At 44.1% G+C, this 14763-nt stretch overlaps 1 protein-coding gene across 4 annotated transcripts in view; it reads right to left on the reverse strand.

Annotated features, from left to right (window-relative positions):
- LOC114774023 (tyrosine-protein phosphatase non-receptor type 13-like) overlaps window positions 1–14763 on the reverse strand; it is a 65725-nt gene that overhangs the window by 47845 nt on the left and 3117 nt on the right. For all 4 annotated transcript variants that reach the window (XM_028966047.1, XM_028966051.1, XM_028966049.1 and 1 more), the window contains exons 4-15: window positions 12354–12419; window positions 12043–12222; window positions 11153–11228; window positions 5403–5492; window positions 5041–5119; window positions 4747–4900; window positions 4581–4652; window positions 4265–4439; window positions 4053–4188; window positions 3782–3920; window positions 3362–3514; window positions 571–756 (exon numbers count right to left, since the gene is read on the reverse strand). In XM_028966047.1, the coding sequence (XP_028821880.1) occupies window positions 571–756; window positions 3362–3514; window positions 3782–3920; window positions 4053–4188; window positions 4265–4439; window positions 4581–4652; window positions 4747–4900; window positions 5041–5119; window positions 5403–5492; window positions 11153–11228; window positions 12043–12222; window positions 12354–12419 (1506 nt within the window). The remainder of the gene's footprint in view (window positions 1–570; window positions 757–3361; window positions 3515–3781; window positions 3921–4052; window positions 4189–4264; window positions 4440–4580; window positions 4653–4746; window positions 4901–5040; window positions 5120–5402; window positions 5493–11152; window positions 11229–12042; window positions 12223–12353; window positions 12420–14763) is intronic.

Genomic DNA, 14763 nt, shown 5'->3' on the forward strand with positions numbered 1-14763 from the left:
TGGATCCACCCCTCTGCAGCGACAGAATTTTCGTGAACTCTTTGGTGATCTTGTGTGTGGTTTTGTACCTGGCACCCTTTTGAGTTCTGGCAACCGCCACATGCCTGCTTGCTAGTTTTTTCCCTTGTTTAGGTTTCACATTTTTCGGCCACCGAGCCGCGTTTATTTGTGTTCCTTAATAAATCCATGTTCCAAGTATGTCCCGCCTCTGTGCTTCCTTCCCCTGTCAGCTCGCCGGCGTGACACTACAATACATCATATTTGGGTTCATGAAATTAATTACACTTTATATATATATTTTTTGTACCATTGTTTGCTGATCTGTTTTCTGTTCAATTTTATTTGTGTTTGCTCATGTTTGCAGTTCATGTTGGGTTATGTGTTATATATTTCATTGTGTTTATTTACGATGCACCTGGTCCCAGGGGAACAATTTTTAATTTGAACTTTGCACTGAATGAACAACATATGCATAAAGTGATAATGAAAAAAAAAACACTCTTGACAACTAGTATAAGGCTTCTTACTCACCACATCTCCCTCACACTTCTTTTCATTTTCTGTACTCACACTTGTTGAGATGCTGTCAGTCTCAGACCAGTAGAAGCACCGGTTGATGAAACGTGTGCTGTTCATCACGTCGAACACTATCAGGCCTTTAGAACACACCCCCAGTAAAAGGTCCCCAGATACTGTCTTCCTGTCTCTCCCCACACGGTGGAACAGCACACCATACTCTGGCAACTGCTGTGCAAACTGGAACAAACACAAATAGATATGGTACATATAGAAAAACTCACAGATAGTCAGTAGTCAACAATCACCCCTTCATATTTCCTGTCACGTTTCCGAACATCTCCAGAAATTCTGGTCCTAAGTTTTGTGTTTGCTTTATCCTGTGATTCCCTGATTATCCCGATTGTTTGCATCTGTTTGCATCTATTGTCCTCCATCATTTCCACTTGGAGCTGTGTGTGTTTATGTTTCTTTTATAAACGCTTATGATATGAGTAGCCATTTCATTCAGTTGTTGCTAGAACTTCAGTGACTGTGTACTTCAAGCTCTTTGGCATTATCTCAGGAGGAACCGGGCGGGGCATTTGAATACAATAGAATAGTCTTCGAGCAATGGGTTGGTAACTGTGGGATCAGGATCAGGGTCAGGAAACATCAAGCACAAACAGTAGCAGGTCAAAATGAAAGTGAAAGTGAAGTGATTGTCATTGTGATACACTCGGGGAGCAGTACTTTGCTCAGTTGCACCTTGGCATCTTGGGAATCGAACTGGCAACCTTCTGATTACGGGGCCGCTTCCTTAAGCCGCCACCACTGCCCCAAAGAGGGTCAGCGTGAGGAGAGGCAAGCAGCAAAAGAGGTTAATCACTACTGAAGAGCGGGCGAGGAGCTAAGGTTGTGGCCAGATGTATATAGCGGGTTTCTACTTCGTCCTCGCCTGCTCCCGGGTGGATGGCCCTGTGGACGGTTGGGCACCTCCTGCAGGCGGAGCAATGGCACTGGGGTTGTAACAGGCATCCATTTCAGGAATCCATTTTATAGGTCCATTTACACATGATTTGGAAGAAGGGCATTTAGCCCAACTGTGCACCATTGGCTAGGTCTTCCTTTTTGTCATGTTGATGAAGTGCATATGGGTGAGATGGTTAGAGTGTTTACTTACATTTGGCTTTGTGATCTACACATATGCAGATGCACAAGCGTCCAAACTACATTACATACATTCCCCTACCTATCTTCTGCAACAGAAAATGTAATTTCTACTGTAGGCAGAATGCCATGAGATTGCAGCAGGTTGCTGCATTGACGTGGACTATGCAGTAGGTGTTGGGGTCGCCCGGGTTGCGGGTGGAACCAGTTAATACGTGCAGGGAAGACGACCTGCTCATCCCAACACTCTGACCAGACCAGATCCACTTCAGTGTTTGTCAGCATCAAGTACAGAGGATCAAAAAGATCTGAAGAGACTGGAGATGTTTTTGACAAGCCCAGGTCAGGCAGACCCCGCAAGACAACTGCTTGAGAGGACCGTTTGTTGGCTCAAAATTCCAAGGCCAGACAATTTTCCACTGCAGCAGAGCTCCACGAGACCTTATTCACTTGAAGTCCCACCAGTGTCAACCACAGCAGTTTGTCAGATTCTGTCTCAAAATGGCCTCCATGGTCGAATCAGTGCCCAGAAGCCAGCACTAAACAAAAGATAATTGAAACAACGTGTTTCATATGCCAAGGCCTATAAGCCTGCTATATATAATATAAGCCTGCTAAAAGGATGGACGCTGGAAAAGTGCCAGAAGGTGGATTTTTTCAGATATATCTTGCAGGAGACCTACTGGAGCCAGCATGGATCCGAGATTCACCCATAAAACAGTGAAGTTTGGTGGCGGAAAAATCATGGCCTGGGGTTATATCCAGTATGGGGGCGTGCGAGAGATCTGCAGGGTGAAAGGCAACATAAATCATCTGAAATACCAAGAAATCTTAGCTACCTTTTATATTCCCAACCATAAAATAGGCCAAATTCTGCAGCAGGATGGTGCTCCATCACATACTTCCATCTCCACATCAAAGTACCTCAAGGCGAAAGAGATCTAGGTGCTCCAGAATTGGCCAACCCAGTCACCAGACATGAACATAATTGAGCATGTGTGGGGTAGGATGAAAGAGGAAGCGTGGAAGATGAAACCAAAGAATATTGATGAACTCTGGGAGGCATGCAAGACTGCTTTCTTTGCTATTCCTGATGACTTCATAAATAAATTGTATGAATCCTTGCCAAACGGCATGGATGCAGCCCTTCAAGCTTATACAAGATATTAAATTTGGATCTCACAGCACCACTACTTAATTTGCTGACATATTTTTCTTTGTTCAATTTTCAAAGTTTGTTCAATTTCTTAGGGGACAAAACTTTTGTCTTGATTAAATGATAAATCTTTTTTCAGTGAAACTAATTCATTTCAATGCCTTAATTATTTGGTAGAGTTTTCTAACACCAATTCATTAATTAAAAGTCAAGTTAATAGCAGGTGTTTCTACAAAATACAGAAACGACAAGACTTTTGTCAGGGACTGTATTTCTGTTTAAACTTTAATTGTTTATATTGTGTCTTTACATTGCAGAATACATTTTCGAATATCCAAATAAATGTCAATAAAAAATTAGAGAGAACTGGAGTATTTTGTATATAGTAGTATTAGTGTATTCACATACTGGCCATCTGTACTAGTCTATACTCCACCACTTCCAGGTACTGATAGTTTGATTCAGATTCATAAGCTAAATGATATTTGGGGTAAACATGAGAGAATGGAAATCAGAAAAAAAGAAGAGACTGAACTGCACCTTCAGAAACTCTGTCTCTGCCTCCTCTGGAAGCATCTGTGCATTATTGGCATGTAACCGTAGCAGCTCTTCTTTAAATGATGGCAGCACCATCTTCTCCAGGATCTTCTTAGAAACATAGTGCTCCACCTGGAAGTAGTTTTTACCATACACCTGCAGCAACAGCAAAATACACCTCATGAGAAATTGTGTAACAGGTGAAATTAATATTTCAGTGGAACAAACACTGGGTTGTGTAAGTGTAGAATTCCTTGTGTAGTGAAAAAGGTCAGTGCACAGCATTGTCCTGCATGTTTTATTTATTTATTTGTTTATTTTGCTGTGTGTGTTCTTTGTCCACTGTGAATCAATCTGAAGATTAAAGAAAGCTTTTTCTTTGTTGAGTCTGCAGCCCCAGTAGCCCAGCAGGGAGTGGCTGACCTCAGGCATGTAGTCCCCGAACTCCGCCTGCAGCGCCAGAGCGCTGAGGAAGAGGGCGGTATCATTGTTACACTGCAGTCTGTCCTCCAGTATGTCCTTCCTCAGCTGCAAGTAGTACTGATGGCGTGTCAGCCTGTGCCTTTCAGGTCAAACACACACACACACACACACACACACACACACACACACACACACATCACACATCTTCATCACTTAGATTCGTACAACATACTATTATCACATATGAAACATGAAAATGGGCAAGACATACAGAATAAAAGAGACGTCATCTGGAAAAAACTTCACTCGGAGGTAGAGAGTAAACGGCGTTGTGGGCAGTTTCTTCCAGCTGTCAGGAGCAACCTTGGAGATTTTCATCTCAGAGTCCAGAAAGAAGAACTCCCCATCTGTAGAAATCCGTAGGTTATTAAATTCACCCACAAAAACAAAAAGCCTCTATCAGAGATAGAAAATTCAGATTACCATCGATGAAGGCCAGGCCAAAATAGAAATGCTCCACCAGGTTGGCGTGTGCCACCACCATGTCAAAGACATCTCTGCCTTTGGAATTTATGTCACATTTGACCGCGACACTCTGGTCATTTGGCAGAACCACATACACTTCCCTCTGAGAAGCACATGATTTTCCTTTCTTTGACTAGAAGCAATGGATACAAATTGATGTCACTTCATGTTATAAATACATATGTTACATCTATATGAGATATATGTGCGAGTATATTAAATGTAAATATTAAAATGAAGAAAGAAATTGATAAAAATTGAAGGTAATTTTTACCACAATAGAACCAGGCAGCTCCAGAACATGCACAGCCTCATCCACCATCCTGGCAAACTCTGGACCCAGAGTCTAAAAAAAGCATGAAAACACGACAGTGAGAGAAGCAGACAGAAAAGGAAAGGTAGAGGAGAGAAAGAGATGAGGAAGGAGGAGTGACAGAGACCTTGGCTCTGCGCTGGCTGGCCAGGCTGGTGCAGGATTGGCTGACGCTGATGGAGGGGCTGAGGGGTCCGGTGGTGGAGTGGAGCTGGCTGCTGAGGTAGGGACGGTGGGAGAGCCAGCAGCTGCTGCCTTGCTGCCGCAACCCGGGAACAATCCTGCACAAACACATGCACACACACCACCTCAGACAGCAGAAGTGTGTCTGCCCCAGAACTGATAGCCTGTTTGTGTGTGTGTGTGTGTGTGTGTGTGGAGTCACTGCTGATTGGTGCAGAAGGGTGTATACTCTGCTCACCTATGAGGAAGACTCTGGTAACAGTGGGGCGGGGAGAACGTCCCCTTAGGGGCCGAAACCCTATGCTGGCACAAGCCACCTACATAAATACACACATGCGCCCACATATACACACAATCACACAGACACAACGATAATTATTTAGACACACCTCAATATAATTTACATATGTAGCATACACACACACGCACAAACTAATAAAAAGTATTGAAGTATTGGATAATTTATTATTATGTTAAAAATGCATAAAAAAATTGGTAGATTACAAAACAAAACTTGAGAGGTAATGCTACATACATACATAGATAATCAAGAATCTACACACCCTGTGCTATGAACACACACTTTTTATACACACACACCTTTCTGTATGTCAGAGTCTGAAGACAGTCGCCGCAGATGCCTGGATGCTTTGTTTTCCTCATTGTATAAAGTGTAAATTCCACATTTTCCTATCCAAGCAAAGAACACAGAGACCCATTTAGGCACACATGCAAAACGATACAAATTTTACCATGAGAAATGAGGATTGAAATAGTTAAAAAAGATTAAAATCAAAGATGCACCAACTGTTAACTAAAATAGCAGAATATAGTGAGAAATTAAAATTAATAACTTCATTATAATTTATTAAGAAATCTATAGGAAAAATAGGTAAAAAAAAAAAAATCAAAATCGAAATCAAAAATCAAGTAAATAATTAATTCAATAATAAAAATAACTGGAAGCTATAACAGTCGTATTCATTGAACATACTCCTTTAAATGCACATGGCACTATGCTGTGCAGATTGACCCTTCATCAACCAAGCTCTTGTGGTCTCTTTTAATACTTCATTTTATATTACATATTGTAGCGAGGGGTGTGGATGGGGAGTAAAGAGAGTTGAGACGTTCTGCCATGCTTGTATTTATTAAACACTGAACAGCAGTATGCACTCACGTCAGATCACAGTACAACCCAGTTCTAAACTCCTCCCCTATCCAAAACATGAACTCACTAATCCCACTAGCATTCACCCAGAAAGGTGTGTCAACCTCTCCCTGAACGCCTTGGAGGAGGGCAAATGTAAATGAACCCAGCCCTATTGCCTGTCAACACTACATAACAGAACACAGCACCCTCGCTGTCACCAGTCCCCCACTTCAAAGTCCGCATACCACCTTGGTGCCCGGCGTCTTCTCCCCGAATGCTGGCCAGTAGTCACTTTTGGGGTTGCCTCGGCCAGACGCCCTGCCCCGGCTCTCCTACTGCTGCTGCCACCAAAGTCCCCTCATCTAGTCCACTGTCCCTTGGACTTGGCCGATGAACCACATCCTCCAGCTATGGTGTCAGCCGGTCCCGGTGAAGCACCATTTGTTTGTTTGCCCTTGTCTTCACCCAATACACCACATGACAGCCATGTAAGCCCCACACATGGTCTCTCCCAGCTCGATGTTAGCTTCGGGCAACATCCTCTCCTTCACTTTGGGTTGTACACCCACACTCGCTTGCCCGGCTAGAACCCGCGTCCCTTGGCTCGGAGGTCATAGGCTCTTTTCTGCCTGACCCTGGCCTGCCCCAGATGTTCGCGGGCTAACTCATGTACTGCCTCCATCTGTTGTTGTACAGCCACCACGTAATCCATGCTTGGGGTGCTGGGCAGTGTGTCATCCGGAGGCAGCCCACACATCAGGTCAGTTGGTGTCAGCAGCTCCATGCCCAGCATGAGGGCAGCCGGGGTGCACCCTGTCGAATCCTGTACCGCGCTCCGGTATGCCAGGAGTAATAATGGCACATGCTCATGTCAATCCTGTTGGTGCTGGCCGATGAGCATGGCCAGCAACAGTACTGCACCCAGTCCTGCTTAGCTTGCATCCGTGTCCAGGATGAAACCCCTCTCTGGGTCAGGAAGTGCCAACACCGGTGCTTCAGTCAGTGCTGTTTTCAGCTGGTTGAAGGCGGCTTGGCACTCATCGCCCCACCCGAAACGCTGACCTTTTTCAGTAATACGATGCAGAGGACGAGCAATGCTGGCAAACCCTTTGATGAAGCGTCAGTAGTAGGAAGCTAATCCTAAAAAACTGCGCACCTGCAGCACGGTTGTCGGTACCGGCCAACCTCGAACTGTCTCCACCTTCGCTGTGTCGGTGCGTATTCCCCCAGGCCCCACTACATGTCCCAGGAATTCGTTTTCCCGGCAGAGCAGCTTGCACTTCTTGTGGTTTAGCGAGAGTTGTGCCTGCTCCACTCGCTGGAACACCAACCTCAAGTTCACCAGTGCCGTCCCGTAGTCAGTCGCATGCACCAAGAGGTCATCCAGGTACACAATGTAGGTGAAAGATGGTACTGCCTCCAGGACCCTCTCCAATTTACCTCTCAAAAGTAGCCGGGCTGTTACAAAGGCCAATGGGCACACCACAAACTCGTAGAGGCCTCAGCCTACCGTGAAGGCCGTCTTCTGGCGTGCCTCCGGGGCCAATGGCGAGCTGAACCAGGTGGATTGGGAAAGGCTATCCAGGGCCTCATCAATGCGGGGAAGCAGGTATGAGTCCTTCTTCGTCACCGCATTCAGCCGCCTGTAGTCTATACAGAAACGCACTGGCCCATCTTTTTTCTTAACTAGTTCCACCGGTGAAGCCCAAGGGCTCTGGGACGGCTGAATGATGCCCGCTGCCAACATCTCCTTAATCTTGTTGTCTGCCTCATCCCTCAGTGACAGTGGGAGGCGTCGTGCTCTCTGCCGGATGGGTACAGCATCCCCCGTATTGATCCCATGCTCCGCCAAGCTTGTACGGCTGCAGCCTCTATACTTCACTGCAAACAGATGACTAAACTCACATACAAGGGCCTTCAATCCAGCCAATTCTTCTGGTTCCAGCCCCTCCGAGCTCCACTCTAACAGCTGGGAGAGGACCTCTCTGAGCTCCGGCTCTAGATCACCCCATCAGTCATCTGGTCTTGCAAGCTTCCCTTCCCCAGCCTGTGTTCTTGTGGTCCTGTTAGCTGGACAGGCCTCTTCATGACCCAGTGTGGAGTCAGGGCCAATGTATGTCCCCCCCACTCGTAAACAGGGCACGGCTGGGCATATTTCCACCCCCCGTCTGGCCAGGGCATCAAACCCCAGGATACAGTCATCAGTAATGTCAGCCACAAAGAAGCACTGTTCACATGTGGCAGTCCCCACTCAAAGCTCTACCACCTGCTGACCTTGCATGTCCACCATCTGACCCGTCACCGTCTCCAGCCAGGTGGAGGTGGACCGCCACTGATTCTTGTGCGGTATAACACAAGAAGGCCACCACTTCTTTACCGTCCAGCTGGCATGGGACTTGGAGCTGAGACCTCCCACAACCCGCACCACTTCAGGGGCTGTTGTTCCCCGGGCTGGTGACGCTACTTCTACACCGGCCCACTGTCGTCTTGTGGTGGCAGTACACCACAATATGCCCTGGTCTCTTGCAGTGCCTGCAGATCACATCACGGAAGGCCCTGGTTGCCTCCATCTCTCCATAATCCTCCTCACTCCGGCCTTCATCCATGACCACTCGGACTAGCATTCAGGGAGGTGCTCCGCCCAACACCACCTCAATATCTTCTGTAAGGCTTCTGGTAATGATTTGGGCTGTCTCAGGCGTGTCTGCTGTTGTAGCTTTATTGACCATACGGCCCTCAGAAATGCATCAAGTGTTAAGATGGCCCTGGCCACCTCTGGGAGCTCTTTATAAGCTGTACTCACCAGCCACTCAACATCTGCCACCAAGGGTCCTAGCTTCTCTCCAGCCTGTCTCTCCCAATGATGCAACTGCTCCTTGACCCGCATTGGCCACTCCCACTCATCAAAGCACCATTCCAACGAGGCCACCAATCTTGCCCAGGTCACCTCACCCTCGGCCAGGTCTATTAGTGCCTGGAGGGCAGATCCCTCTAGTGCCGTGGTGAGCGGCACTGTCTTTACGCTCTCACTCCAGCCCGCCACCAACGCTATCAACTCAAACTGCCACTTGTATGCTACCCAGGAGCTCTTTCTGTCGTATCGCTGCACCTTTGACAGTGTCGATATTCCAATACGAGGAGTCAGCAACCAGTTGCATTGATCCTAAATTCTTGAACAAGGCCCTGAGATGATCTAACTATATAATGCCTACTTTGGAGGTCATACATTACAAATTACCAAATGCTAGAATCTTTACCTTAGTGGATGCCCGAGATTAATTTTTCCAGTGCGAACTATATTTCAAGAGCAGCCTAAAGACTACATTTTGAACCCCTTGGGGGAGGGCACGGTGGCTCAAACTGCCTTTGGATGTATCAGTGGCGCCCTAGGTGTATCAGAGGAAGCAATATGAACTTCATGCAGGACTGAATGCAGAAGACATTGGGCCTGAAGAAGCTACAGTTCATGGTCAGTGACGTCCTGTTTCATGGACATATTCTCTGAAGCCCGACCCGGAGAAGGTGATGGCCATAAAGGACATGCAAACCCATCAGATGCCAAAGGCGTGCAGTGCTTCACCACATCTATCAAGCATCTGTAGTAGTAGCAGGTGGACTTCCTGAATCAGGTAACCTAGCCGAACAAGACTGACAGGCATCTGGAACAAATAAAGTCTGCAATCACTAAACTCCACAGTTCTTGTAGGGTGGCCAGATGTGAAGAACAAAACACATCTTGCTGCCATAGAATATTGGCCATACAGAGATTAACACAGAAAGGCATCATATTCGGAGGGCAGAAAGTAATAATTACAAAATCACTGTGGCCTGAAATGCTCAAGTGGATACACTCAAGTCACATAGGAGGGGCACACATGCTACAGACATGTACGAGACACTTTACTGGCCCAACATGCAGGCATAACAAGTCTTTATGAGTACCTGTTGAACCTGCAGTGAACATGCTCACAATTAGCAAAAAGAGACCATGCTCTCACATGACCTGCCCACCAGGCCGTGGCAAATTCTGAGCATGGACCTCTTCAACCACAGGCAAAATTACTATTCACTCATAGTAGACCATTACTCAGACTTCTGGGAAATTGAGCCCATTCTTGACCTGATGAGTGAGACAGTAATCAAGCATTGCAAAGTGCAGTTTGCCCAACATGGTCAACCTGAAAGGGTCATCACAGATAATGGTCCACAGTTTACCCAGCAGTTCACACGTTTTGCTTCTGATGGAGTTAACCTCCTCTCCACAGCCCCTAAGGCCAATGGCAAGGCAGACTCAGCTGTCAAGATCGCAAAGATGCTGTTGCACAAAGCAGCACATTATGGTGATGATCCCTGAAAAGCCATCCTGCACTGTCGTAACACCTCAACTGAAAACATGGATAGCAGCCAAGCACAGCACCTCATGTGTTACGTCCTGGTCTAGGTCAGGAACGTGAACAATTAGAGGGAGAGAAATGCCACAAACATTTGAACGAGGTCATTTTAATAAAACAAAACAGTACAAGTCACGCCTTGAAACACAGTCAGGCCACGAAAAAGCACAGGTTCGACTAATGGGAACAGAAATTTGTATGCACTGAGATCAAACCTGGTGGATGTAGACGACAGCCTCTACAGATGTAACTGGGTCAACCTTCACCTGGTTGAGGCATCGGAACGGGATGCCCACGAAATGTCAGAGCCTGAGGCAATTTGTGCACCAGTTAGCCCTGCAGGAGGCTATTGAGTTCATTTCGAAAAGGATGATGTTATGGTCTAGGTACTTCAGTGTTGTTGTCTATCAGTTAGCCTGGTTTCTGTATGACGTAAGGAGATCATTTTTCAATTCGTGGCACACAGCGTGACATAGACACATGCCTCAGCCCACCATGCTCTGAAGCAGTTAGGTCAGCCTGAGCAGTCTTTTATGTCCTTTGCCAGCTCCGTAGATACATTCCCAATTCTGTCTTTAGTGTGTCCCCAACAGTACGAGCCCTAATATGCCCAATAAGAATCCTTACAGAAACAAAAGGGCTTTGAAATTTGCATATTTATTGTATTATAGTTATTTTAGGTATTATTAACATCTGCATAGTAAAAGACATAAAAAGCTGCATTTAAAGAAACAGCGGTTAGTCTGGGTAGGATATAGTGGAAATTGTTCTGTTCTCACGGACAGAGCATTGTGTGTTGTTTGTACCATGAAGTCGCTTCCGAATCATCTGACTCCTGCTGCCTAGTTGACTGCCACCATCAGAGAGGGATGCGCTTTCCACCTGTACACATGCACACACACAACCACACACACACAGACACACATCTTTCAGCAAACTGAGAGGTAGTTATGGAGACACATTATGTCATAATGTGTATTACATTGCTCTATTTTTTCACTGTATGTGTTACTGATCTGTTTGTTGCTGCCTGTTACTGAAAGGCAACGGGAACATGAGACCAGTAAATTTACTGCTGAATGTAATTTATAGAAGCATAATGCTTTTTCAGCGTTTAATTTTCTGCATTTTACTCGGGTTTGGCTTGTGCAGAAAAAGAGTGGTCAAAGTCCACTGAGCCAAACCCGTGTGGAAAACATGAAAAACGGTTACATCCACTCTTTTCTGACTGCAGCATGGACATTTTGAAACATTGGATTGTTTTAGAATATGACATGGCCCTAATGTGTCTGTTGCTCAAAACACAGGGAGTTTGTGAATGCCTGGTTGCACTGGTGCTACTTCACCCCTCCACTGCAGCAAGATCTCTTAGTGTCACAGGAAGGAGTCGAGACAAGGGATCGAGCATGTGTAGGTGAAAATGAAACCCCAGTTGTGGAGAAGCGCAAGAAGGCAGGTGAATCTCCGTCGAGTAAATCTGGGAACGTGTAACCAGTGTGAGCTGCAACATCCATGGATGTTGACGTTTGTGGAAACAGGCAAGACAAGGGACAGGAAACAGGCAGCAGGATAGAGGAGAAAGGATATCAGCAACTGGAAGGATATCAGCAACTGGAGGCAGCCATCTTGCCATTTTATAGGAGTCGCGATGTGTGATATGTGAAGTCTGCTGTGTAAAGTGACAGGTAAAACTCACATGGTCCTGAAGGAGGTCCTCCACCAGCTGACTGATGAGGCGGCCTGGGGGCGGTAGCAGGGCATCACTGTGGTGCAGCTGACAAGCTTCCAGGGTGCTGGTGAGGTTCGGGCGGCGATGGGCAAGATCCTCACACATGCCCAACAACAGACTGTTTAGAGCGTCACTTAACTGGATGGGCTGTGGGAACATGACACACAAATACAGTGCACTCACACAAACTTTCAAGGCCATAAAATTGATTTCACACTCCACACAATTATGTTACATGCAATCACATTCAATCACAGCATACACTAGTGTTCCAGTACCTGATCCTGGGGCAAATGGTAGTCTACGGACCAGTACAGTGTCATTCCCAAAGAGTACACAGCCACCTACAAACAAACAGAGAGAGATGTTATATCTTTTAATAAATGTATTTATTTTCTCTCTTGTCTAATATATAATATTTTGTATAATTTGGTATCCACAAATCATTTAGATGAAAAGTCTCAAAATACATGCATGCCATTATTCTGCATGTGTAAAATATGAATCATTGTGCAAGTGATTCTTGTATTTAGCTTTGTAATAAAGAAATTTAAGTTCTGAATATGGCCAGAAAGTTGCAATAAGACAGCTTCTTGTGTTGTCAGTTTGAAATAACATTAATAAAATTCAATCACAGACTGTTTTCCATTTATAATTTCATAATTGGGAAAATTGAAAGTGAAGTGTAAGTGATTGTTTTTCATTATCATACATTATTATTCATGCAGCATAGCACACAGTTCACACAAGGGTTTCTGTAGGTTTAAGGAAGGCAGTGGTGTCCTTGGGGGTAAGAAAGCTGAATCAGAAGGTTGCTGGTTCGAATCCTGATCCACCAAGGTACCACTGAGCAAAGCACCAACAACATTTCACTGTGTGCACTGGGTGCTGTGCTGTGGTGTATTCTATAAATAAAAGTGATCACTTTCACTTAAAACTTTTTTAAGCCCACTTTCATCAAATTTAAGACCCTACATCTGGGTTGTCAACATTAATTTGTTCAAGTGCAAGAGTTATTCTTGACAGACACTGAGGGCCAGATGCTCTTCTAATAATAAAATATTATGTTACTCATACAAATTTGTTGTGTTGTCTTGTATTGTTGCAGTTTTAACTAGAAAAGGGATGTTTGTGAACAAACTTCACTTTTGGCTTGCAAAGCGGTAAAAGAGATGAGAGGAAGAAAGGATGAGTTATTGTTAAATTAGTTAATTCCGTGGAATGCATGAAATTGATGAAAAGATGAAAGGGGAGATTGGAATTATTGTTAAATTAGTTCATTTTGTTAAATGGGTGAAACTGTAAAAAGTTAAGAAATGTGAAAAAGAAATATTTGTTCTTGAATTGTTGTTAAATATGTTAATCACATGTAGAATGTATATTTTAATGGCTTATCATGTGAAAGTACAATACTTTCCATGTAATGGTAAAGTAGATAGAGTTTACTGATTCAGACTTTATCAGATAAATTGTTGATCATTTTTAATCATATTAAATGGTTAAAAATGAAAATAGAGGGAAATTCATTCATTGTACATGCTTAAGGATACTTTGGATTAAAAAGCAGGCATGTAATATTACTGTGGTATTATGAAGATTTGGGAAAATAATTAAGTATAATAGGAAACCATATAATAATGTTTTCTATTATTGAGCAGGCTAGAATGTTTTGGTTGAGTCTATCCCGGATCTGATTAAGACCCTGGGTTGATTTCTGAATTCTCTTGGGATGAAGATGCCTGTGCCCAGAAATAAACCTATTCTTGGACTGAAGAACTTAATTTCTTGAATCACTTGAATCATCCATCAAATAAGTGACTGAAGACCAAAATACAAATTTGAAAAAAAGCTCAATATTTTTTGGTTTATTTTGCTTTGATGGCTTATGGTTGTTATCATTGACTGTTGTATTGTATATCATTTATTTTTCACTTAAAAATAATAATTTCTCTTGCAGAATCTGTCTCCATCCACTTCATTCTGTCCCACTCTATTGTAATCCTATTGAACCAAGCAACTGGTCCATATTTCTCTCTATATATTACATCAACAAGGCTTACACAATCACTGAAACAAATTTACAAGCAGCGAATCATACAGAAAGTGTTTATAAAAAAATGTTTATATATATGGAAAACTATATGTTTTCCCTTTTTTGGTCTTTTAATTTTCCCACATGTAATGCTCGGCCACAGTGGTGGCCAAAAAAATCATTTCATTTTTCTTGTGTCACAGGAGTGGAGTTGACTTCCCTTTGCCTGTTTCCCTTTGCCACCTCTCCTCTGTCCCAGGCTGACTCCTGAGTGGTGTTATGAGTGTTGTTTTGATTTCAAAATTAAATATATGTGGAACAACTCTGCACATGTGTCCTCCCCTTTCTGTGTTGTTAAACATTGGTAATTACAAAATTTTGCTAAATTTACAAGATTTTGTAACAACTTCTCAGCCATCTACCATTGGTTTGTTGTTTAACTATTTTTCAGTAAAAGCTGCTTTTCTGAATGCCATGCAGGCTGCATTTATCCTTAATTCAGTTATGTGATGGTGTATGTTAGACCAGTAAATTTGGGCTCAATTTCTATCATTTCAGTCGGGTTCAGATAAGGTTGAGTTTGTGCAGTAAATGGTCAGCAAACACAAACTTCTGCTCTATAGTATCTATTCTTTCCATACAATTCAAGGCCTGTA

This window comes from Denticeps clupeoides, chromosome 2, assembly GCF_900700375.1.
Source record: "Denticeps clupeoides chromosome 2, fDenClu1.1, whole genome shotgun sequence".
In the NCBI taxonomy this organism is placed as follows: domain Eukaryota; kingdom Metazoa; phylum Chordata; class Actinopteri; order Clupeiformes; family Denticipitidae; genus Denticeps; species Denticeps clupeoides.